The 23,255-nt window shown below is 46.9% G+C and overlaps 1 protein-coding gene across 3 annotated transcripts in view; it reads right to left on the reverse strand.

Annotated features, from left to right (window-relative positions):
• LOC143769417 (pancreatic triacylglycerol lipase-like) overlaps positions 1-23,255 on the reverse strand; it is a 77,434-nt gene that overhangs the window by 9,749 nt on the left and 44,430 nt on the right. For all 3 annotated transcript variants that reach the window (XM_077257917.1, XM_077257915.1, XM_077257916.1), the window contains exons 6-9: positions 21,996-22,104; positions 9,661-9,780; positions 9,447-9,566; positions 70-188 (exon numbers count right to left, since the gene is read on the reverse strand). In XM_077257917.1, the coding sequence (XP_077114032.1) occupies positions 70-188; positions 9,447-9,566; positions 9,661-9,780; positions 21,996-22,104 (468 nt within the window). The remainder of the gene's footprint in view (positions 1-69; positions 189-9,446; positions 9,567-9,660; positions 9,781-21,995; positions 22,105-23,255) is intronic.

Genomic DNA, 23,255 nt, shown 5'->3' on the forward strand with positions numbered 1-23,255 from the left:
GCTGATGTGGGGACATTGGGGACCCGTGTGTCTGAAACTGTCCCCGACTATTCGACCCCAAAACCTTACCGAGGAAAATGAGCTGTAAGTAGAGGTGGGGAACCCAACAAAGGCGTCCGGCTGCAGAATAGTCTCTGAGTAATACTTGTAACTGCGCAGGTGATTGCAGGCGACAAAATCCCGAGTCCCTGCCGGAAACAGAAGAAGAAAGTCACAATGGAGAAACAGATTATCTGTGGTGTTACATGGGACTGCAGGTGACATCTACTACATTATCCGTACTCAGGGAATTATCACTGTGTTATCTGTGGTGTTACATAGGACTGCAGGTGACATCTACTACATTATCTGTACTCAGAAAGTCATCACTGTGTTATCTGTGGTGTTACATGGGACTGCAGGTGACATCTACTACATTATCTGTACTCGGAGAGTCATCACTGTGTTATCTGTGGTGTTACATGGGACTGCAGGTGACATCTAATACATTATCTGTACTCAGAGTTATCACTGTGTTATCTGTGGTGTTACATAGGACTGCAGGTGACATCTACTACATTATCAGTACTCAGAGAGTTATCACTGTGTTACCTGTGGTGTTACATAGGACTGCAGGTGACATCTACTACATTATCTGTACTCAGAGAGTTATCACTGTGTTATCTGTGGTGTTACATAGGACTGCAGGTGACATCTACTACATTATCTGTACTCAGAGAGTTATCACTGTGTTATCTGTGGTGTTACATAGGACTGCAGGTGACATCTACTACATAATCTGTACTCAGAGTTATCGCTGTGTTATCTGTGGTGTTACATAGGACTGCAGGTGACATCTACTACATTATCTGTACTCAGAGAGTTATCACTGTGTTATCTGTGGTGTTACATAGGACTGCAGGTGACATCTACTACATTATCTGTACTCAGAGAGTTATCACTGTGTTATCTGTGGTGTTACATAGGACTGCAGGTGACATCTACTACATTATCTGTACTCAGAGAGTTATCACTGTGTTATCTGTGGTGTTACATGGGACTGCAGGTGACATCTACTACATTATCTGTACTCGGAGAGTCATCACTGTGTTATCTGTGGTGTTACATAGGACTGCAGCTGACATCTACTACATTATCTGTACTCAGAGTTATCACTGTGTTATCTGTGGTGTTACATAGGACTGCAGGCGACATCTACTACATTATCTGTACTCAGAGATTTATCACTGTTATCTGTGGTGTTACATAGGACTGCAGGTGACATCTACTACATTATCTGTACTCAGAGTTATCACTGTGTTATCGGTGGTGTTACATAGGACTGCAGGTGACATCTACTACATTATCTGTGTTCTGTCCTTTCTAAAAGAAGGACACAAGGTTTAGCACTAGTTCTGGTTTTGCTGTGTTATAGCACCACCCAGTGGTGGATAAATTTATAACCTGTGTTTTTCATGTAATAATAGAGTGTTGCATTGTGGGTTTCAGCAAGGCATTCTGGGATGGGGAAATTCCCATTCTCTCTCTGTGCATCTCCCTGGACACACGCGTTATCTGCTGTTGGAACTACCTCACTTACTTCTAATCCTTGTTAAGTTTATCCGGTAAGGTCATTACCCCTGTTCCTACAATGTAGTGTAGTACAGTGTGTGATTAACTGTATAGCAGCCAGTACACAGGAAATGTGGTTACCAGGAATCTGCTGTATGTAGTTATGTAGAAGTTGCACCATACTGTATGTTTCCCTGTTAGTTGTAGTTGTGTTATCGTTTAGCCCAATACTTATACATATCATTTGTATTATTCTAGTTTTACCGCGCTCATGTTTACCAATAAACAAGTTAGACTACAGAGGACAGTCTGCTTATTTGGGAGACAGAAGTGGTTTATGCCGTATGTCGGATCACACACCGTATCAACGTGTATGAAGACAGAACAGTAAAACGGAAGCTGGGCGCCGGGATTACAGTAAAGGGAGGCTAGACGCCAGCGAAAGCAAATACCACCTACGCAGCCGCTTGTACCACACCGCACTACCTGCAGATACCGCAGCGGCCGCCATACAGTCACAAGTACCGAGAGTGCAGCCCACCAAGCACCACACGTCTCAGTCCACGCCGAAGTCACCCCTACCCGCTCTGAGACGTCCTACAGCCTGCAAACGGACATAAAATGTCTGCAAGTCAAACATCTTCACTCAAGACGAGATCCCAAACAAGCCGCTCTAGCAAGTCTTCCTCGAAAAGGTCTGCCACCCTCGCCCGAGCAGAAGCTGAGGCGGCGAAAGTGAGATCCTCCTTCGCTGCACAAGAGATGCAGTTAAAGTTAAGACAAGCAGACCAAGAAGCAGAAAGAGCCCGCCAAGAAGCAGAAAGAGCCCGCCTGCGAGCAGAACAAGAAGCAGAAAGAGCCCGCCTGCAAGCAGAGCAAGAAGCAGAAAGAGCCCGCCAAGAAGCAGAGCAAGAAGCAGAAAGAGCCCGCCTGCAAGCGACCTTAGAAAGGCTTTCCGCTGAAAAAGAAGCAGCAGCCGCAATAGCCAAAGCTGAGTTTTTAGAAGCCGTGGAGTTTCCTGAATCCGAGCGAGGCAGCGACATACGCGGACCAGACCTTGATCATCAGGACCCTGCTCAACGCGTCTCAGAATATGTCCGCCAACATTCCAAAGTGGAAGACAACTCTGATCCGTTACACCAACCAGCCTATACAGATTACCAGAGATCCTTCCTCCGAACACCGTACTGGAAGCAGGAAAGTATACTGCGAAACGACATTGATCACCACTACCGTCCTACGGAACAGAAGGTACGGCCTCCGCCCAGACTGACAGGGACACCCTTCGCCACTGAACGGGTTTATACAGACTTTCCTATGCCAGAAGCTCCTACCAGGTATGAGGATGCACCACAAACACCGCATAACAACAGCACACCAGCTCACGTCGGCACAGACTCAGCCACTATGAACTTTGCAAGGTTCTTTACCCGCCGGGAGCTGGTGACCAAGGGACTTGTAAAGTTCACTGATCGAGCTGAAAGCTACAGAGCATGGCGAGCCTCTTTTCAGAATGCCATCAGAGACTTGCATCTTTCCAGTAGTGAAGAGTTAGATCTACTGGTTAAGTGGCTTGGGAGCGAGTCAGCTGAACATGCCAAAAGAATCAGGAACATTAACATAAAGTACCCACACACAGGACTTCGTATGGTGTGGGAGAGACTCGAAGAATGTTATGGGTCAATAGAAGCTATAGAAAATGCTTTGTATAAAAGAATTGATGATTTCCCCAAGATAGCAAATAAGGGTTATCAAAAGCTCAGGGAACTGAGCGACTTGTTAATGGAGGTACATGCTGCTCAGGCAGAAGGTGATCTACCAGGGTTGGCATTCCTGGACACTGCCAGAGGTTTCAACCCGATTGTCCAAAAGCTCCCTTATAACTTACAAGAAAAATGGGTCAGTCACGGGTCCCGTTACAAACAGGCTCATAAGGTACCATTTCCTCCTTTTGGGGTGTTTGTAGACTTTGTTGCTCAGCAGGCTAAAGTTAGAAATGACCCTAGTTTCGATTTCACTATGTCATGTACCACTGCCTCTGGTGTAAAACCCAGTAAAACACCAGTGGCAGTCCACAAAACTAATGTTACCTCCACAGGTTTTCCTTACAGGGCAAGTAAGTCCTCTCCAGAAGAGGACAAACCGCAGGATCTCAGCAAATACTGCCCCCTACACAAGAAACCTCATCCTCTACTAAAATGTAGAGCCTTCAGGGAGAAGTCTCTAGAAGACCGTAAGAGTTTCCTAAAGGAAAACAAGATATGCTTCAGATGCTGCGCGACAACCTCACACTTCGCCAAGAACTGTGAATCCAGTGTGAAATGCACAGAATGTAGTAGTGTGGAACACAACACGGCCTTACATCCTGGACCACCCTCAGGGGTATCGTCGCAAGTAGAAGAGTCTGCCGAAAAACAGATGGACACTGACATGGACACCCCAGTGGTCACTTCTCGGTGCACAGAGATCTGCAAGGAACTCGTAGCAGGAAGATCCTGCTCAAAGATCTGTCTTGTCAGAGTATTCCCAGCGAGCCAACGGGATAAGGCGATCAAGGTATATGCAATCTTGGATGATCAGAGCAACAGGTCTCTAGCTAAGTCCTTTCTCTTCGACACCTTCAACATTGCTGGTCCCGGCTCTCCGTACTCCTTGAAGACATGTGCAGGTACTGTCGAGACGGCGGGGAGGAGAGCAACTGGATTCAAAGTAGAGTCTATAGACGGTCAAACCTGCTTATCCTTGCCATCAATACTGGAGTGCAACCAGATTCCAGACAACAGGTCTGAGATACCTACACCAGAGGTAGCAGCTCATCACACCCACTTGAGATGTATAGCTCACCTGATACCAGAGCTTGACCAAGGAGCTCCTATCGTCTTACTTCTCGGAAGAGACATACTACGGGTCCACAAGGCTAGAGGGCAGATCAACGGCCCACAAAACGCCCCATATGCTCAGAGACTTGACCTAGGATGGGTCATTGTGGGAGATGTCTGTTTGGGTGGAGCACACAGGCCGACATCAGTCAATAGCATGCTCACCAATACCCTCGAGAATGGATGCCCATCTCTCTTCCAGCCATGCGAGAACAGTTTCCTGATTAAAGAATTGCCACACCACACCCCTCCACCTTGTCCGTTAGCTGATCCTTCCTGTGAAGACCATGCGTGCGACGGTGAGCAAGATCATATAGGGTGCACAGTTTTCCACAGAACAAGAGAAGACAACCAGGTAGCAATGTCCATAGAGGACAGACTGTTCTTGGATATCATGGAGCGAGAGATAGTAAGAGATGAATCAAAGAGTTGGGTCGCACCTTTACCATTCAAACCACAGAGGCAACGCTTACCCAACAACAGAGAACTTGTCTACAGTCGATTTGTCTCCCTTACGCGCAAACTGCAGAAGGCACCAGAAACAAAACAACACTTCTTTACCTTCATGGAGAGAATATTCCAGAGTGGCCATGCGGAAATTGCACCTATACTTCAAGATTCCGAGGAATGTTGGTACTTACCTATTTTCGGCGTGTATCATCCGAAGAAACCAGGTCAGATAAGAGTGGTATTTGACTCAAGTGCCAGATACGAAGGTGTTTCTTTAAACGACGTCTTCCTGTCCTGTCCAGACCTCAACAACAGACTTCTGGGAGTACTTCTTCGTTTCCGCAAAGACGCAGTAGCATTTATGGCTGACATACAACAGATGTTTCACTGCTTCCTTGTTAAAGAAGAACACAGAAACTACTTGAGGTTCTTCTGGTACCACAATAATGACCCCTACAAGGACATCGTGGAATATCGTATGAAGGTTCACATTTTCGGGAACAGCCCTTCCCCTGCTGTCGCTATCTATGGCCTTAGACATTCAGCCAGAGAAGGTGAAGCGAAGTATGGATCGGATGTAAGATCTTTTGTGGAAAAGGATTTCTACGTAGATGACTGCCTGAAATCCACACCCACAGAGGAGTCAGCAGTCAGCCTCCTGAAAAGGGCACAAGAAATGCTCGCTTCATCCAATTTGAGGTTGCACAAAATTGCTTCCAACAGCCAGAAACTAATGGCAGCTTTTCCCTCTCAAGATTACTCAACCGATTTAAAAGACTTGGATTTAAGCATGGATTCCCTTCCCATGCAGCGGAGCCTGGGTCTACTCTGGGATTTAAAAAAGGATGCATTCACCTTCCAGATCAGCGAAGAAGAGAAACCCTTCACGCGTAGAGGCGTCCTGTCCGTTGTGAACAGCTTGTACGATCCTCTGGGATTTGTAACCCCTGTAACTATCCAAGGTAAAATGATGTTGAGAGACTTCACCCAAGAGACATCCGATTGGGATGATCCGCTTCCCAGCGATAAAAGAGAACTGTGGGAAAGATGGAAAAATTCTTTAGAAGCCCTGTCGAGTCTCTACGTGGCACGGCCATATGCTTCTGTGCCTTCATCAGAAATCGAGGTGCAAAGGCTTTGTATCTTCTGCGATGCTTCAACCAAGGCAATTGCAGCAGTGGCGTATTTGAAAACAACTGACATCAACGTACAATGCCACGTAAGGCTTGTTATGAGCCGGACAAAATTGGCCCCACTCCGTGAACACACAGTACCCAGACTGGAACTCTGTGCAGCTGTGCTGGCAGTAGAGTTAGCTGAGCTTATCTCAACAGAAATGGACCTGGAAATCAAAGAAGTTGAGTTCTACACTGACAGCAAGGTAGTGCTGGGGTACATTTGTAATGAAACTCGTCGCTTCTATGTCTATGTCAGCAATCGGGTGCTAAGGATCAGGAGATCCACCGAACCTAAACAGTGGCACTATGTGTCCACGCACCACAATCCGGCGGACCACGCAACCAGATCCGTTGAAGCAAGACAACTTAAGGACACAACCTGGTTCACCGGTCCTACATTCTTATACCGTTCGACGCCATATGTGGACGAGTCAAACATCTTTGAATTGGTGGATCCAGAGGCAGATGAGGAAATCCGTCCTCAGGTATCCGTTCTACGTACGGTGACTAAAGACAATCACCTCAAATCCCACCGCTTCAACAGGTTCTCAACTTGGGACTCACTTGGTCGTGCCCTTGTTTGTTTAATTCATGTGGCTCGATCCTACAAGTCAACGTCACCCGCCATCCAGAAACCTTGCAAAGGTTGGCACCACTGCAAGTGTGCCTTTACCGTTCCAAGCATGGAAAATGCCAAGAACGTCATAATTCGTACCATACAACGTGAATGTTACGCCAAAGAAATAGATAACCTCAATAAAAGCCAACCCGTTTCCAGAGATAGTGTCTTGAAGAAGCTTGATCCAATCATTGACCAGGATGGGCTGTTAAGAATTGGAGGTCGTCTTCAAGAAGCTGAAGTGGAATTTGGGGAGAAACACCCTATAATAATTCCTGGACATCATCATGTCACGACCCTGCTTGTGCAACACCTCCACTTGGTGAAACATCAGGGACGACTGTTTACTGAAGGAAATCTACGAACTGCTGGACTATGGATAGTCGGAGCAAAGCGATGCGTGAGTAAACTCATTTACAATTGTGTGATTTGTCGCAAACTCCGTGGCGGGACTCAAAAGCCGAAGATGGCCAATCTCCCACCAGACAGACTTAGTACAGAACCTCCCTTTACCAACGTCGGACTGGACGTATTCGGACCATGGTCTGTGGTTGCACGGAACACTAGAAGAGTCCAGGCCAATGCCAAACGTTGGGCTGTTATGTTCACCTGTATGTCCATTAGAGCAGTCCACATTGAAGTAATTGAGTCCATGGACACTTCAGGGTTTATAAATGCACTCCGACGTTTCATCGCCATCAGAGGTCCCGTGAAGCACATACGCTCCGATAGAGGTACCAACTTTGTAGGAGCAGTGAAAGAACTTCAAATTCCTTCCAACCTAGACACCACCGGTGTGGAAAGATACCTGAGTGAGCAGGGATGTACCTGGACTTTCAATCTACCACACTCTTCTCACATGGGAGGTGCTTGGCAGAGGATGATAGGAATAGCACGCAGAATCCTTGACTCCATTTTCTTGCAGGCAGGTAGTGCAAGACTCACACATGAAAGTTTGACCACATTCCTAGCAGAAGTTTCGGCCATCATTAATGCCAGACCGTTGACTTCACTTTCTAGTGACTCTGAGGATCCGACCATTCTCACTCCTGCCATGTTACTTACTCAGAAAGCCAGCGTTCTCAGCGCTCCACCTGGAGAATTTAGCAACAAGGACCTCTACAGACGACAATGGAGACAAGTCCAAAGTCTCTCCAATACCTTCTGGGACAGATGGAGGAAGCAGTACCTCTCCACCTTACAACCAAGGAAGAAGTGGCAGACCGACAAACCAAACATCAAAACTGGTGATGTCGTTCTCATGAAAGACAGCCAGTCACACCGTAATGAGTGGCCACTAGGCCTCATCACTAAAGTATTCCCAAGCAAAGATGGGAAGATCCGCAAGGTCGAGGTCAAAGTAGGCAAGTCTGGGGAAAGCAAACTATTCCTCAGACCAGTGGCGGAACTTGTCTTACTGTTTTCGCCAAAAGAACCTGTAGGTGGCATCGGTTGATGCCAAGCGGGGAGTGTTCTGTCCTTTCTAAAAGAAGGACACAAGGTTTAGCACTAGTTCTGGTTTTGCTGTGTTATAGCACCACCCAGTGGTGGATAAATTTATAACCTGTGTTTTTCATGTAATAATAGAGTGTTGCATTGTGGGTTTCAGCAAGGCATTCTGGGATGGGGAAATTCCCATTCTCTCTCTGTGCATCTCCCTGGACACACGCGTTATCTGCTGTTGGAACTACCTCACTTACTTCTAATCCTTGTTAAGTTTATCCGGTAAGGTCATTACCCCTGTTCCTACAATGTAGTGTAGTACAGTGTGTGATTAACTGTATAGCAGCCAGTACACAGGAAATGTGGTTACCAGGAATCTGCTGTATGTAGTTATGTAGAAGTTGCACCATACTGTATGTTTCCCTGTTAGTTGTAGTTGTGTTATCGTTTAGCCCAATACTTATACATATCATTTGTATTATTCTAGTTTTACCGCGCTCATGTTTACCAATAAACAAGTTAGACTACAGAGGACAGTCTGCTTATTTGGGAGACAGAAGTGGTTTATGCCGTATGTCGGATCACACACCGTATCAACGTGTATGAAGACAGAACAATCTGTACTCAGAGAGTTATCACTGTGTTATCTGTGGTGTTACATAGGACTGCAGGTGACATCTACTACATTATCTGTACTCAGAGAGTTATCACTGTGTCATCTGTGGTGTTACATAGGACTGCAGGTGACATCTACTACATTATCTGTACTCAGAGTTATCACCGTGTTATCTGTGGTGTTACATAGGACTGCTGGTGACATCTACTACATTATCTGTACTCAGGGAATTATCACTGTGTTATCTGTGGGGTTACATAGGACTGCAGGTGACATCTACTACATTATCTGTACTCAGAGAGTTATCACTGTTATCTGTGGTGTTACATAGGACTGCAGGTGACACCTACTACATTATCTGTACTCAGAGAGTTATCACTGTGTTATCTGTGGTGTTACATAGGACTGCAGGTGACATCTACTATATTATCTGTACTCAGAGAGTTATCACTGTGTTATCTGTGGTGTTACATAGGACTGCAGGTGACATCTACTACATTATCTGTACTCAGAGAGTTATCACTGTGTTATCTGTGGTGTTACATAGGACTGCAGGTGACATCTACTACATTATCTGTACTCAGAGAGTTATCACTGTGTTATCTCTGGTGTTACATAGGACTGCAGGTGATATCTACTTCATTATCTGTACTCAGAGTTATCACTGTGTTATCTGTGGTGTTACATAGGACTGCAGGTGATATTTTTACCTTGCCAGATGCCATCAATGTCCACTATTTGTGACAGTGCGTTCTTCTTACATCCTGGCATTTCCTCTCCACCATTCGGGAAGAAGTCCACATGTCCGACCAACTGACTCATTCCGAAACCTGGTAGGACACAACTTTTATCACTCAGCCTGTTGAGACCTAAGTGGAGGGTAGGAGTTATTCCCTGCAGTGTCTCCTCCTGGAGTATACTCGCCTACATTGGGGATTATCGGGGCAGCGTCTGTGTGGATGGCATCAACAAATGCAGCATCTGAGGGGTCCAGCCTCACCTCAACTGGAGTCCCCTGGAAATAGGGTTCAGCAGGATCCAGTCCTGTGAGAGCAAGAAAGAGATCACAGGATTACAGGGCACTAAAAGAGGGAAGAGCAGCGATCCCGGATTACAGAGCACTAAAATAGGGGAGAGCAGCGATCCCGGATTACAGGGCACTAAAATAGGGAAGAGCAGCGATTCCGGATTACAGGGCACTAAAATAGGGAAGAGCAGCGATCCCGGATTACAGGGCACTAAAATAGGGAAGAGCAGTGATCCCGGATTACAGGGCACTAAAATAGGGAAGAGCAGCGATCCCGGATTACACGGCACTAAAAGAGGAAGAGCAGTGATCCCGGATTACAGGGCACTAAAATAGGGAAGAGCAGCGATCCCGGATTACAGGGCACTAAAAGAGGGAAGAGCAGTGATCCCAGATTACAGGGCACTAAAAGAGGGAAGAGCAGTGATCCCGGATTACAGGGCACTAAAATAGGGAAGAGCAGCGATCCCGGATTACACGGCACTAAAAGAGGAAGAGCAGTGATCCCGGATTACAGGGCACTAAAATAGGGAAGAGCAGTGATCCCGGATTACAGGGCACTAAAATAGGGAAGAGCAGTGATCCCGGATTACAGGGCACTAAAATAGGGAAGAGCAACGATCCCGGATTACAGGGCACTAAAATAGGGAAGAGCAGTGATCCCGGATTACAGGGCACTAAAATAGGGAAGAGCAACGATCCCGGATTACAGGGCACTAAAAGAGGGAAGAGCAGTGATCCCGGATTACAGGGCACTAAAAGAGGGAAGAGTAGTGATCCCGGATTACAGGGCACCAAAATAGGGAAGAGCAGTGATTCCGGATTACACGGCACTAAAATAGGGAAGAGCAGTGATCCCAGATTACAGGGCACTAAAATAGGGAAGAGCAGTGATCCCGGATTACAGGGCACTAAAATAGGGAAGAGCAGCGATCCCGGATTACACGGCACTAAAATAGGGAAGAGCAGTGATCCCAGATTACAGGGCACTAAAAGAGGGAAGAGCAGTGATCCCGGATTACAGGGCACTAAAAGAGGGAAGAGCAGCGATCCCGGATTACAGGGCACTAAAATAGGGAAGATGTTGTGGATTCTGTTTTTGGGCTCCCTCTGGTGGTTACTGCTGGTACTGGGTGACTTTGGTGGGTTGCGGCCTTTGGTTTCCACCTGTCCATCAGTGGCTGGGTGTTTCCTATTTTACCTGGCCTTTCTGTCATTTCCCTTGCCGGCTATCAATGTATTCAGATGTGCTCTGTTTGGTTCCTGCCTACCTGCTCCCAGATCTTTCAGGATAAGCTAAGTGCTGATTTTCAGTTGTTTGGTTTTTTGTCCAGCTTGCTTATTATGTCTCTATGCTAGCTGGTAGCTCTAGTGGACTGAGGTTCTCCCCATGTGCCATGAGTTGGCACATGGGTTCTTGTAATCTCAGGATGGTTTTTTGATTAGGGTTTTTTGCTGACCGCTCAGTCCCCTTTTGTATCGTTCTGCTTTCTAGTTTACAGCGGGCCTCAATTTGCTAAAACTATATATATCATCTCTATGTGTGTGCCTTCCTCTCATTTCACCGTCAATACATGTGGGGGGCAACTATATCTTTTGGGGTTCATTCCGCTGGAGGCAAGTGAGGTCTTTATTTTCTCTGCAGTGCTAGTTAGCTCTTAGGCTGGTGCGTGGCGTCTAGAACCAACGTAGGCACGCTCCCTGGCTATCTCTAGTTGCGTTTGTCAGGTGTAGGGCAGCGGTCAGCCCAGGTTCCATCACCCTAGAGCTCGTCCGTAATATATTTGTACTTTGCTTGTCCTGTGCTATCCCTAGCCATTGGGATTCATGACAGTATAGCCGGCCCACAAAGTGTTAATTGTTTGGGCTGAAGCAGGAGAAAGAGAAGTGTTTAAGGGATATTTTTATTTTTTTTTTTCCCTTCAGAGTTTTGCTGCCTAGCCCTTAATTGCTGTCTAGCTGCTTCTTACCTCCTCTTAACCCTTGAATGGCTCTGATCTTAGCTGTTTAACATGGATGTCCAGAGTTTGGCTTCCAGCCTGAGTAATCTCGCGGCAAAAGTTCAAAACATACAGGATTTTGTTGTTCACACTCCCATGTCTGAACCTAGAATTCCTATTCCAGAGTTCTTTTCTGGAGATAGATCTACCTTCCTGAATTTCAGGAACAATTGTAAATTGTTTCTTTCTTTAAAATCTCGCTCCTCTGGAGACCCTGCTCAACAGGTCAAGATTGTAATATCTTTCCTGCGGGGCGACCCTCAGAATTGGGCATTTGCATTGGCACCAGGGGATCCTGCATTGCTCAGTGTGGATGCGTTTTTTCTGGCATTGGGATTGCTCTATGAGGAACCTAACCTAGAGATTCAGGCTGAAAAGGCTTTGTTAGCCCTCTCTCAGGGGCATGATGAAGCGGAGATATATTGTCAGAAGTTTCGGAAATGGTCGGTGCTTACTCAGTGGAATGAGTGCGCCCTGGCTGCAAACTTCAGAAATGGTCTTTCTGAAGCCATTAAGGATATTATGGTGGGGTTCCCTACGCCTACAGGTCTGAATGAGTCTATGGCTATGGCCATTCAGATTGATCGGCGTTTACGGGAGCGCAAACCCGTGCACCAGTTGGCGGTGTCTTCTGAACAGGCACCTGAGACTATGCAATGTGATAGAATTCAGTCCAGAAGTGAACGGCAAAATTATAGGCGGAAAAATGGATTGTGTTTCTATTGTGGTGATTCAGCTCATGTTATATCAGCATGCTCTAAACGCACAAAAAGGGTTGATAAATCTTTTGCCATTGGTACTCTGCAGCCTAAGTTCATTTTGTCTGTGACTCTGATTTTTTCACTGTCTTCCATTTCCGTCGATGCCTATGTGGATTCGGGCGCTGCCCTGAGTCTTATGGATTGGTCATTTGCTAAACGCTGCGGTTTTAGTCTGGAACCTCTGGAAGTTCCAATTCCTCTGAAAGGAATTGACTCTACACCATTGGCTATGAATAAACCGCAGTATTGGACACAAGTGACCATGCGCATGACTCCCGTTCATCAGGAGGTGATTCGCTTCCTTGTACTTTATAATTTACATGATGTACTAGTGCTGGGTCTGCCATGGTTACAAACTCATAATCCTGTCCTGGACTGGAAAACAATGTCTGTGTTAAGCTGTGGATGTCAGGGGGTTCATGATGATGCACCTCCGATTTCAATCGCTTCATCTACTCCTTCTGAGATCCCTGCGTTTTTGTCTGACTATAGGTATGTTTTTGAGGAGCCTAAGCTCAATTCGCTCCCTCCGCATAGAGATTGTGACTGTGCTATAGAATTGATTCCTGGCAGTAAGTTCCCTAAGGGTCGTTTATTTAATCTGTCACTGCCAGAGCATACTGCTATGCGGAATTATATTAAGGAGTCCTTGGAAAAGGGACATATTCGTCCATCTTCGTCCCCTCTGGGAGCAGGTTTTTTTTTTGTGGCAAAAAAAGATGGTTCCCTGAGGCCTTGTATAGATTATCGCCTTCTGAATAAGATTACAGTCAAGTATCAGTATCCATTGCCATTATTGACTGATTTGTTTGCTCGCATTAAGGGGGCTAGGTGGTTCACTAAGATAGATCTTCGCGGTGCGTATAATCTGGTGCGGATAAAACAGGGTGATGAGTGGAAAACCGCATTTAATACGCCTGAGGGCCATTTTGAGTATTTGGTAATGCCTTTTGGACTCTCCAATGCTCCGTCAGTCTTTCAGTCCTTTATGCACAATATTTTCCGTGAATATCTGGATAAGTTTATGATTGTGTATTTGGATGATATTTTGGTGTTTTCTGATGACTGGGAGTCTCATGTTCTACAGGTCAGGAAGGTGTTTCAGGTTCTGCGGGCCAATTCTCTGTTTGTGAAGGGCTCAAAGTGTCTCTTCGGAGTCCAGAAGATTTCTTTTTTGGGGTACATTTTTTCTCCTTCTACTATTGAGATGGATCCCGTCAAGGTTCAGGCGATTTGTGACTGGACACAACCTACATCTGTTAAGAGCCTTCAGAAGTTCTTGGGGTTTGCTAATTTTTATCGTCGGTTCATTGCTAATTTTTCCAGTATTGTTAAACCTTTGACTGATTTGACTAAAAAGGGTGCTGATGTTGCTGATTGGTCTCCTGCGGCCGTGGAGGCCTTTCAGGAACTTAAGCGCCGGTTTTCTTCTGCTCCTGTGTTGTGTCAACCAGATGTTTCACTTCCTTTTCAGGTTGAGGTTGATGCTTCCGAGATTGGAGCGGGGGCGGTTTTGTCACAGAGAAGTTCTAATGGCTCGGTGATGAAGCCATGTGCATTCTTCTCTAGAAAATTCTCGCCCGCCGAGCGCAATTATGATGTGGGTAATCGGGAGCTTTTGGCCATGAAGTGGGCATTTGAGGAGTGGCGTCATTGGCTTGAGGGTGCTAAACATCGTGTGGTGGTCTTGACTGATCACAAGAATCTCATTTACCTTGAGTCTGCCAGGCGTTTGAATCCTAGACAGGCTCGTTGGTCGTTGTTTTTTTCTCGTTTCAATTTCGTGGTTTCATACCTGCCAGGTTCAAAGAATGTGAAGGCAGATGCTCTTTCCAGGAGTTTTGTGCCTGACTCTCCTGGAGACTCTGGGCCTACTGGTATCCTTAGGGATGGGGTAATATTGTCCGCCGTATCCCCAGACTTGCGATGTGCATTGCAGGAGTTTCAGGTGGATAAACCGGATCGTTGTCCACCAGAAAGACTGTTTGTTCCGGATGATTGGACCAGTAGAGTCATCTCCGAGGTCCATTCTTCTGTGTTGGCTGGTCATCCTGGAATATTTGGTACTAGAGACTTGGTGGCCAGGTCTTTTTGGTGGCCTTCCTTGTCTAGGGATGTGCGTACCTTTGTGCAGTCTTGTGAAGTGTGTGCTCGAGCTAAGCCTTGCTGTTCTCGGGCCAGTGGGTTGTTGTTATCCTTGCCCATCCCGAAGAGGCCTTGGACGCACATTTCCATGGATTTTATTTCTGATCTCCCGGTTTCACAGAAAATGTCCGTTATCTGGGTTGTGTTTGACCGCCTTTCTAAGATGGTTCATTTGGTGCCCTTGCCTAAGTTGCCTTCCACCTCTGAGTTGGTCCCTTTATTTTTTCAGAACGTGGTTCGTTTGCATGGGATTCCGGAGAATGTCGTTTCTGACAGGGGATCCCAGTTTGTGTCTAGATTTTGGAGGACGTTTTGTGCCAAGATGGGCATTGATTTGTCTTTCTCGTCTGCATTCCATCCTCAGACGAATGGCCAGACGGAGCGAACTAATCAGACCTTGGAAACTTATTTGAGGTGTTTTGTTTCTGCTGATCAAGATGACTGGGTTGCTTTTTTGCCACTGGCCGAATTTGCTCTTAATAATCGGGCTAGTTCGGCCACGTTGGTCTCTCCTTTTTTTTGTAATTTGGGGTTTCATCCTCGTTTTTCCTCTGGTCAGGTGGAGCCTTCGGATTGTCCTGGAGTGGACGTGGTGGTGGACAGGCTACATCAGATTTGGAATCAGGTGGTGGACAATTTGAAGTTATCTCAGGAGAAGACTCAGCAGTTTGCTAATCGCCGTCGCCGCGTGGGTCCCCGACTTCTTGTTGGGGATTTGGTGTGGTTGTCTTCTCGTTTTGTCCCTATGAAGGTCTCTTCTCCTAAGTTCAAGCCTCGGTTCATCGGTCCTTATAGGATCTCGGAGATTCTTAACCCTGTATCTTTTCGTTTGGATCTCCCAGCATCGTTTGCTATTCATAATGTGTTCCATCGGTCGTTGTTGCGGAGGTATGAGGTGCCCGTTGTTCCTTCGGTTGAGCCTCCTGCTCCGGTGCTGGTGGAGGGAGAATTGGAGTATGTTGTTGAGGAGATCTTGGATTCTCGTATTTCCAGACGCAAACTCCAGTATTTGGTTAAATGGAAGGGTTATGGTCAGGAGGATAATTCCTGGGTGGTCGCCTCCGATGTTCATGCGACTGATTTGGTCCGCGCCTTCCATAGAGCTCACCCTGATCGCCCTGGGGGTTCTCGTGAGGGTTCGGTGACCCCTCCTCAAGGGGGGGGTACTGTTGTGGATTCTGTTTGTGGGCTCCCTCTGGTGGTTACTGCTGGTACTGGGTGACTTTGGTGGGTTGCGGCCTTTGGTTTCCACCTGTCCATCAGTGGCTGGGTGTTTCCTATTTTACCTGGCCTTTCTGTCATTTCCCTTGCCGGCTATCAATGTATTCAGATGTGCTCTGTTTGGTTCCTGCCTACCTGCTCCCAGATCTTTCAGGATAAGCTAAGTGCTGATTTTCAGTTGTTTGGTTTTTTGTCCAGCTTGCTTATTATGTCTCTATGCTAGCTGGTAGCTCTAGTGGACTGAGGTTCTCCCCATGTGCCATGAGTTGGCACATGGGTTCTTGTAATCTCAGGATGGTTTTTTGATTAGGGTTTTTTGCTGACCGCTCAGTCCCCTTTTGTATCGTTCTGCTTTCTAGTTTACAGCGGGCCTCAATTTGCTAAAACTATATATATCATCTCTATGTGTGTGCCTTCCTCTCATTTCACCGTCAATACATGTGGGGGGCAACTATATCTTTTGGGGTTCATTCCGCTGGAGGCAAGTGAGGTCTTTATTTTCTCTGCAGTGCTAGTTAGCTCTTAGGCTGGTGCGTGGCGTCTAGAACCAACGTAGGCACGCTCCCTGGCTATCTCTAGTTGCGTTTGTCAGGCGTAGGGCAGCGGTCAGCCCAGGTTCCATCACCCTAGAGCTCGTCCGTAATATATTTGTACTTTGCTTGTCCTGTGCTATCCCTAGCCATTGGGATTCATGACAGGAAGAGCAGTGATCCCGGATTACAGGGCACTAAAAGAGGGAAGAGCAGCGATCCCGGATTACAGGGCACTAAAATAGGGAAGAGCAGTGATCCCGGATTACAGGGCACTAAAATAGGGAAGAGCAGTGATCCCGGATTACAGGGCACTAAAATAGGGAACAACAGTGATCCCGGATTACAGGGCACTAAAATAAGTAAAAGCAGTGATCCCAGATTACAGGGCACTAAAAGAGGGAAGAGCAGTGATCCCGGATTACAGGGCACTAAAATAGGGAAGAGCAGTGATCCCGGATTACAGGGCACTAAAAGAGGGAAGAGCAGCGATCCCGGATTACAGGGCACTAAAATAGGGAAGAGCAGTGATCCCGGATTACAGGGCACTAAAATAAGGAAAAGCAGTGATCCCGGATTACAGGGCACTAAAATAAGTAAAAGCAGTGATCCCGGATTACACGGCACTAAAAGAGGGAAAAGCAGTGATTCCGGATTACAGGGCACTAAAATAGGGAACAGCAGTGATCCCGGATTACAGGGCACTAAAATAGGGAAGAGCAGTGATCCCGGATTACAGGGCACTAAAATAGGGAAGAGCAGTGATCCCAGATTACAGGGCACTAAAATTGGGAAGAGCAGTGATCCCGGATTACAGGGCACTAAAATAGGGAAGAGCAGTGATCCCGGATTACACGGCACTAAAATAGGGAAGAGCAGTGATCCCAGATTACAGGACACTAAAATAGGGAAGAGCAGTGATCCTGGATTACAGGGCACTAAAATAGGGAAGAGCAGTTATCCCGGATTACAGGGCACTAAAATAGGGAAGAGCAGTGATTCCGGATTACAGGGCACTAAAAGAGGGAAGAGCAGTGATCCCGGATTACACGGCACTAAAATAGGGAAGAGCAGCGATCCCGGATTACACGGCACTAAAAGAGGGAAGAGCAGTGATCCCGGATTACAGGGCACTAAAATAGGGAAGAGCAGTGATTTCGGATTACACGGCACTAAAAGAAGGAACAGCAGTGATCCCGGATTACAGGGCACTAAAATAGGGAAGAGCAGTGATCCCGGATTACAGGGCACTAAAATAGGGAACAGCAGTGATTGCGGATTACAGGGCACTAAAATAGGGAACAGCAGTGATCCCGGATTACAGGGCACTAAAAGAGGGAAGAGCAGCGATCCCGGATTACAGGGCACTAAAATAGGGAAGAGCAGCGATCCCGGATTACAGGGCACTAAAATAGGGAAGAGCAGTGATTCCGGATTACAGGGCACTAAAATAGGGAAGAGCAGTGATCCCGGATTACAGGGCACTAAAATAGGGAAAAGCAGTGATCCCGGATTACAGGGCACTAAAATAGGGAACAGCAGTGATCCCGGATTACAGGGCACTAAAATAGGGAACAGCAGTGATCCCGGATTACAGGGCACTAAAATAGGGAACAGCAGTGATCCCGGATTACAGGGCACTAAAATAGGGAACAGCAGTGATCCCGGATTACAGGGCACTAAAATAGGGAAAAGCAGTGATCCCGGATTACAGGGCACTAAAATAGGGAACAGCAGTGATCCTGGATTACACGGCACTAAAATAGGGAACAGCAGTGATCCCAGATTACAGGGCACTAAAATAGGGAAGAGCAGTGATCCCGGATTACAGGGCACTAAAATAGGGAACAGCAGTGATCCCGGATTACAGGGCACTAAAATAGGGAACAGCAGTGATCCCGGATTACAGGGCACTAAAATAGGGAACAGCAGTGATCCCGGATTACAGGGCACTAAAATAGGGAAAAGCAGTGATCCCGGATTACAGGGCACTAAAATAGGGAACAGCAGTGATCCCGGATTACACGGCACTAAAATAGGGAACAGCAGTGATCCCAGATTACAGGGCACTAAAATAGGGAAGAGCAGTGATCCCGGATTACAGGGCACTAAAATAGGGAACAGCAGTGATCCCGGATTACAGGGCACTAAAATAGGGAACAGCAGTGATCCCGGATTACAGGGCACTAAAATAGGGAAAAGCAGTGATCCCGGATTACAGGGCACTAAAATAGGGAAGAGCAGTGATCCTGGATTACACGGCACTAAAATAGGGAACAGCAGTGATCCCAGATTACAGGGCACTAAAATAGGGAAGAGCAGTGATTCCGGATTACAGGGCACTAAAATAGGGAAGAGCAGTGTTTCCGGATTACAGGGCACTAAAATAGGGAAAAGCAGTGATTCCGGATTACAGGGCACTAAAAGAGGGAAGAGAAGTTGGAGCGCCCCCATGGGGCCGTGGGGTACTCGGTACCGGGTCCTTCGGTTCACAGGGGAGATGTCACGGTGGCTGACTAGGTCCGTGGCCCTGGGATGTCCGTGTTAAAGGGGAAAGGTCTTTAAAGCGATAATGTTGGTGACGCCACCTGTGGTATTCGGTCAGGGTGACCGACGCTGCTTTAAGGGTTCCGCTGGTGTGATGTTATGGCAGCTAGATGGTATACCTTCCCACAGGTGAAGTGTGTCCCCAGGGCTTCCCAGTGAGTAGATGGTGGATGGTGAGAGGCGCAGAGAAGAACGAGGACACAAGGTTGCAGTCTCTTTACCTTTACTGAAGGCTTCAGCATCCACAGTCCAGGGTACAGATCACAGGGCAGGCAGTCCGGCCGGTTGGGAGGAAAATCCAGAGTCCCCTTATCCAGGTGGAAATCAGTAGCCTTCCCTTGCGCTGAAGTGGTGTAGACCCTTACTGCCTCTGGCTTCACATAAGGGTCTCACAGATGTTATGTCTCTCTCTCTGTCCCCCATATAGGATAGGACAAACCCGTATGACTGGTAACTTGAGCCTGTTTATAGGGACTCTATCATGCCCCGGCCTCCATGGGTTGCCATCGTGCCTCCTGGGTGTAGGGCGGACAGGTAACTTGCAATTAGCTGTCCTGCCGGTCTCTGGAGCAAAGCCTAAAGGTCCTTACTCCCTCGGTGTTCCGGCTACTGGGATTCTGCGCCTTAGAAGGAGGCAGCCTGAGCGGGGCTGGTCCCCTTCTGGTATCCTCTCCTTTGCTGCGACTCCCTTCACGCTCGCTGCAATACAGTTCTGCCTTCTGAATGTCTCTTTCTGGGAGCTGCAGCTCTGAGGGCATGCACAGCTCCTTGGACCCTCTGTCCACCTCAGACTCTAGTCTGGAACGTTCTAACTTTCCCTACAGACTACCAGATATATATATATAGATATATATATATATATATATATATATATATATATACAGTGCCTACAAGTAGTATTCAACCCCCTGCAGATTTATCAGGTTTAATAAGATGCAAATAAGTTATAGCCTTCAAACAAGAGCAGGATTTATTAACAGATGCATAAATCTTACAAACCAAAAAGTTTTGTTGCTCAGTTAAATTTTTATAAATTTTAAACATAAAAGTGTGGGTCAATTATTATTCAACCCCTAGGTTTAATATTTTGTGGAATAACCTTTGTTTGCAATTACAGCTAATAATCGTCTTTTATAAGACCTGATCAGGCCGGCACAGGTCTCTGGAGTTATCTTGGCCCACTCCTCCATGCAGATCTTCTCCAAGTTATCTAGGTTCTTTGGGTGTCTCATGTGGACTTTAATCTTGAGCTCCTTCCACAAGTTTTCAATTGGGTTAAGGTCAGGAGACTGACTAGGCCACTGCAACACCTTGATTTTTTGCCTCTTGAACCAGGCCTTGGTTTTCTTGGCTGTGTGCTTTGGGTCGTTGTCTTGTTGGAAGATGAAATGACGACCCATCTTAAGATCCTTGATGGAGGAGCGGAGGTTCTTGGCCAAAATCTCCAGGTAGGCCGTGCTATCCATCTTCCCATGGATGCGGACCAGATGGCCAGGCCCCTTGGCTGAGACACAGACCCACAGCATGATGTTGCCACCACCATGCTTGACTGTAGGGATGGTATTCTTGGGGTCGTATGCAGTGCCTTCCACTTCCGGATGATGCTCCCAACAGTGGAGACAGGTAGGCCCAACTCCTTGGAAAGGGTTTTGCCAGCCTTGTGACCCTCCACGATCTTGTCTCTGATGGCCTTGGAATGCTCCTTTGTCTTTCCCATGTTGACCATGTATGAGTGCTGTTCACAAGTTTGGGGAGGGTCTTAAATAGTCAGAAAAGGCTGGAAAAAGAGATAATTAATCCAAACATGTGAAGCTCATTGTTCTTTGTGCCTGAACTACTTCTTAATACTTTAGGGGAACCAAACAGAATTCTGGGGGGTTGAGGGGTTGAATAATAAATGACCCTCTGAAAAAACTTTTCACAATTTAAAAAAAAAATAAACAAAGAAATAACATTCTTTTTTGCTGCAGTGCATTTCACACTTCCAGGCTGATCTACAGTCCAAATGTCACAATGCCAAGATAATTCCAAATGTGTAAACCTGCTAAATCTGCAGGGGGTTGAATACTACTTGTAGGCACTGTATAATATATATATATATATATATATATATATATATATATATATATATATATATATATATATATATATATATATATATATAGGGAGTGACCTAATAAATAGGAGCAGGAGCTCCCCCTGGTGGCCTGGAGTGTGAAATGTGTTGCATGTTTGTGATTCCTGGATGCAGTTATCCTTCTTTGCCTCCAAACATAGCATCACTCTCCACGAGAAGAAAGCAATACCACGGCGACGACCAGGACCCTGGGGCGCCGCACAGTGATCCCGGATTACAGGGCACTAAAAGAGGGAAGAGCAGTGATCCCGGATTACAGGGCACTAAGAGGGGGATGAGCAGTGATCCCAGATTACAGGGCACTAAAAGGGAAGAGCAGTGATCCCGGATTACAGGGCACTAAGAGGAGGATGACCAGTGATCCCGTATTACAGGGCACTAAAATAGGGAAGAGCAGTGATCCCAGATTATTGGGCACTAAAAGAGGGAAGAGCAGTGATCCCGGATTACAGGGCACTAAAAGAGGGAAGAGAAGTGATCCCGGATTACAGGGCACTAAAAGAGGGAAGAGCAGTGATCTCGCATTACAGGGCGCTAAGAGGGGGATGAGCAGTGATCCCAGATTAAGGACACTAAGAGGGGGACGAGCAGTTCTCCGGATAAAAGGGCACTAAGTGGGGGGCGAGCAGTGATCTTGTATTACAGTGCACTAAAACGGCGATGAGCAGTGATCCCGGATTACAGGAATTATCCATGAATCACTGAATGACACATTCTGCTGTTTGCTACATTGTATCAGTGCAGATTAGTTGCTTCTTGTGCTGAGTTATTCAGTTTCAAGAAGTATAAAATGTCCATTCTTATTTGCGGACTTCAAGCAGAGATCTTGTATATTTCAATATTTCGCTGAGCACTTTTTATTTCTTTCTAATTTCCTCTAAATAAAATCACCTGTTATTCTTGCGATTCCGCTCCTCCTCTTCCCGACCTCTCCGGCCGCGTGCGCCCCCAGACTGTGACCGATGACGTGAACGTTGGCAGGAGAATAACCAAAGTTACTCTGGAAAAAAGAAAAATTGTCACCGAGTCGTAATAATGGTATTACAGCATAGGGAGATCCCAGTGTGTTAAGGCTGATCAGTGACAACGACGGAGGGCAGCATAGGGCATCAGGCACACATTGGGGAAGCATAGGGCATCAGGCACACATTGGGGAAGCATAGGGCATCAGGCACACATTGGGGAAGCATAGGGCATCAGGCACACATTGGGGAAGCATAGGGCATCAGGCACACATTGGGGAAGCATAGGGCATCAGGCACACATAAGGTACACTTAGGGCATCGAGTACACATCGGGCCCACATAGGCCATCTGGAACACATAAGGCATCAAACACACATAGGACATCGGGCACACATTGGGCACTTCATCACTTAGGGAATCAGGCACACACTTAGAACATCGGGCGCCACAAGGCATCGGTCTCACATAGGCACAATTAGAGCATGGGGCACACATAAGGCAGACTTAGGGTGTCGGGTACACATCAGGCCCACATAGGGCATTGGGCATGCATAAGGCACACATAGGGCATCTGAAACACATAGGCCATCTGGAAATCATAGGGCATCGGGTACACATAAGGCATCAAACACACATAGGACATAGGGCACACTTAGTGCATCACTTAGGGCATCGGGCACACATAGGGCATTGGACGCACATAAGGCACACTTAGGGCATTGGGTATATTTCGGGCATCTGGAACACATAGGACATCGAACACACATCGGGTACACATATGGCACACTTAGGGCATTGGGTACACAGAGCGTTGGGCACACATAGGGCACCAGGTACGCATAAGGCACACATAGGGCATCAGGCACACATAAGGCGCATAATGCAGAGGGCATCGGGCACACATGGTGCAGCGAGCACACATAAGGCACGCTTAGGCACAGCTACACATAGGGCATTGTGCACACATAAGGCATCAAACACACATAGGGCATCGGGTACACATCAGGTACAATTGGGCATCGGGCACCACAAGGGGCATTGGGCACACAAAGGGCTCACTTAAGGCATGGAACACACATAGAACATCAGGCACACTTAGGGCACCCGGTACACTTAAAGCACACATAGGGCACACACAGAACACACTTAGGACGTCGGGCACACATAGGGCATCCAGAACACGTAG

This window comes from Ranitomeya variabilis, chromosome 4 (assembly GCF_051348905.1).
Source record: "Ranitomeya variabilis isolate aRanVar5 chromosome 4, aRanVar5.hap1, whole genome shotgun sequence".
In the NCBI taxonomy this organism is placed as follows: domain Eukaryota; kingdom Metazoa; phylum Chordata; class Amphibia; order Anura; family Dendrobatidae; genus Ranitomeya; species Ranitomeya variabilis.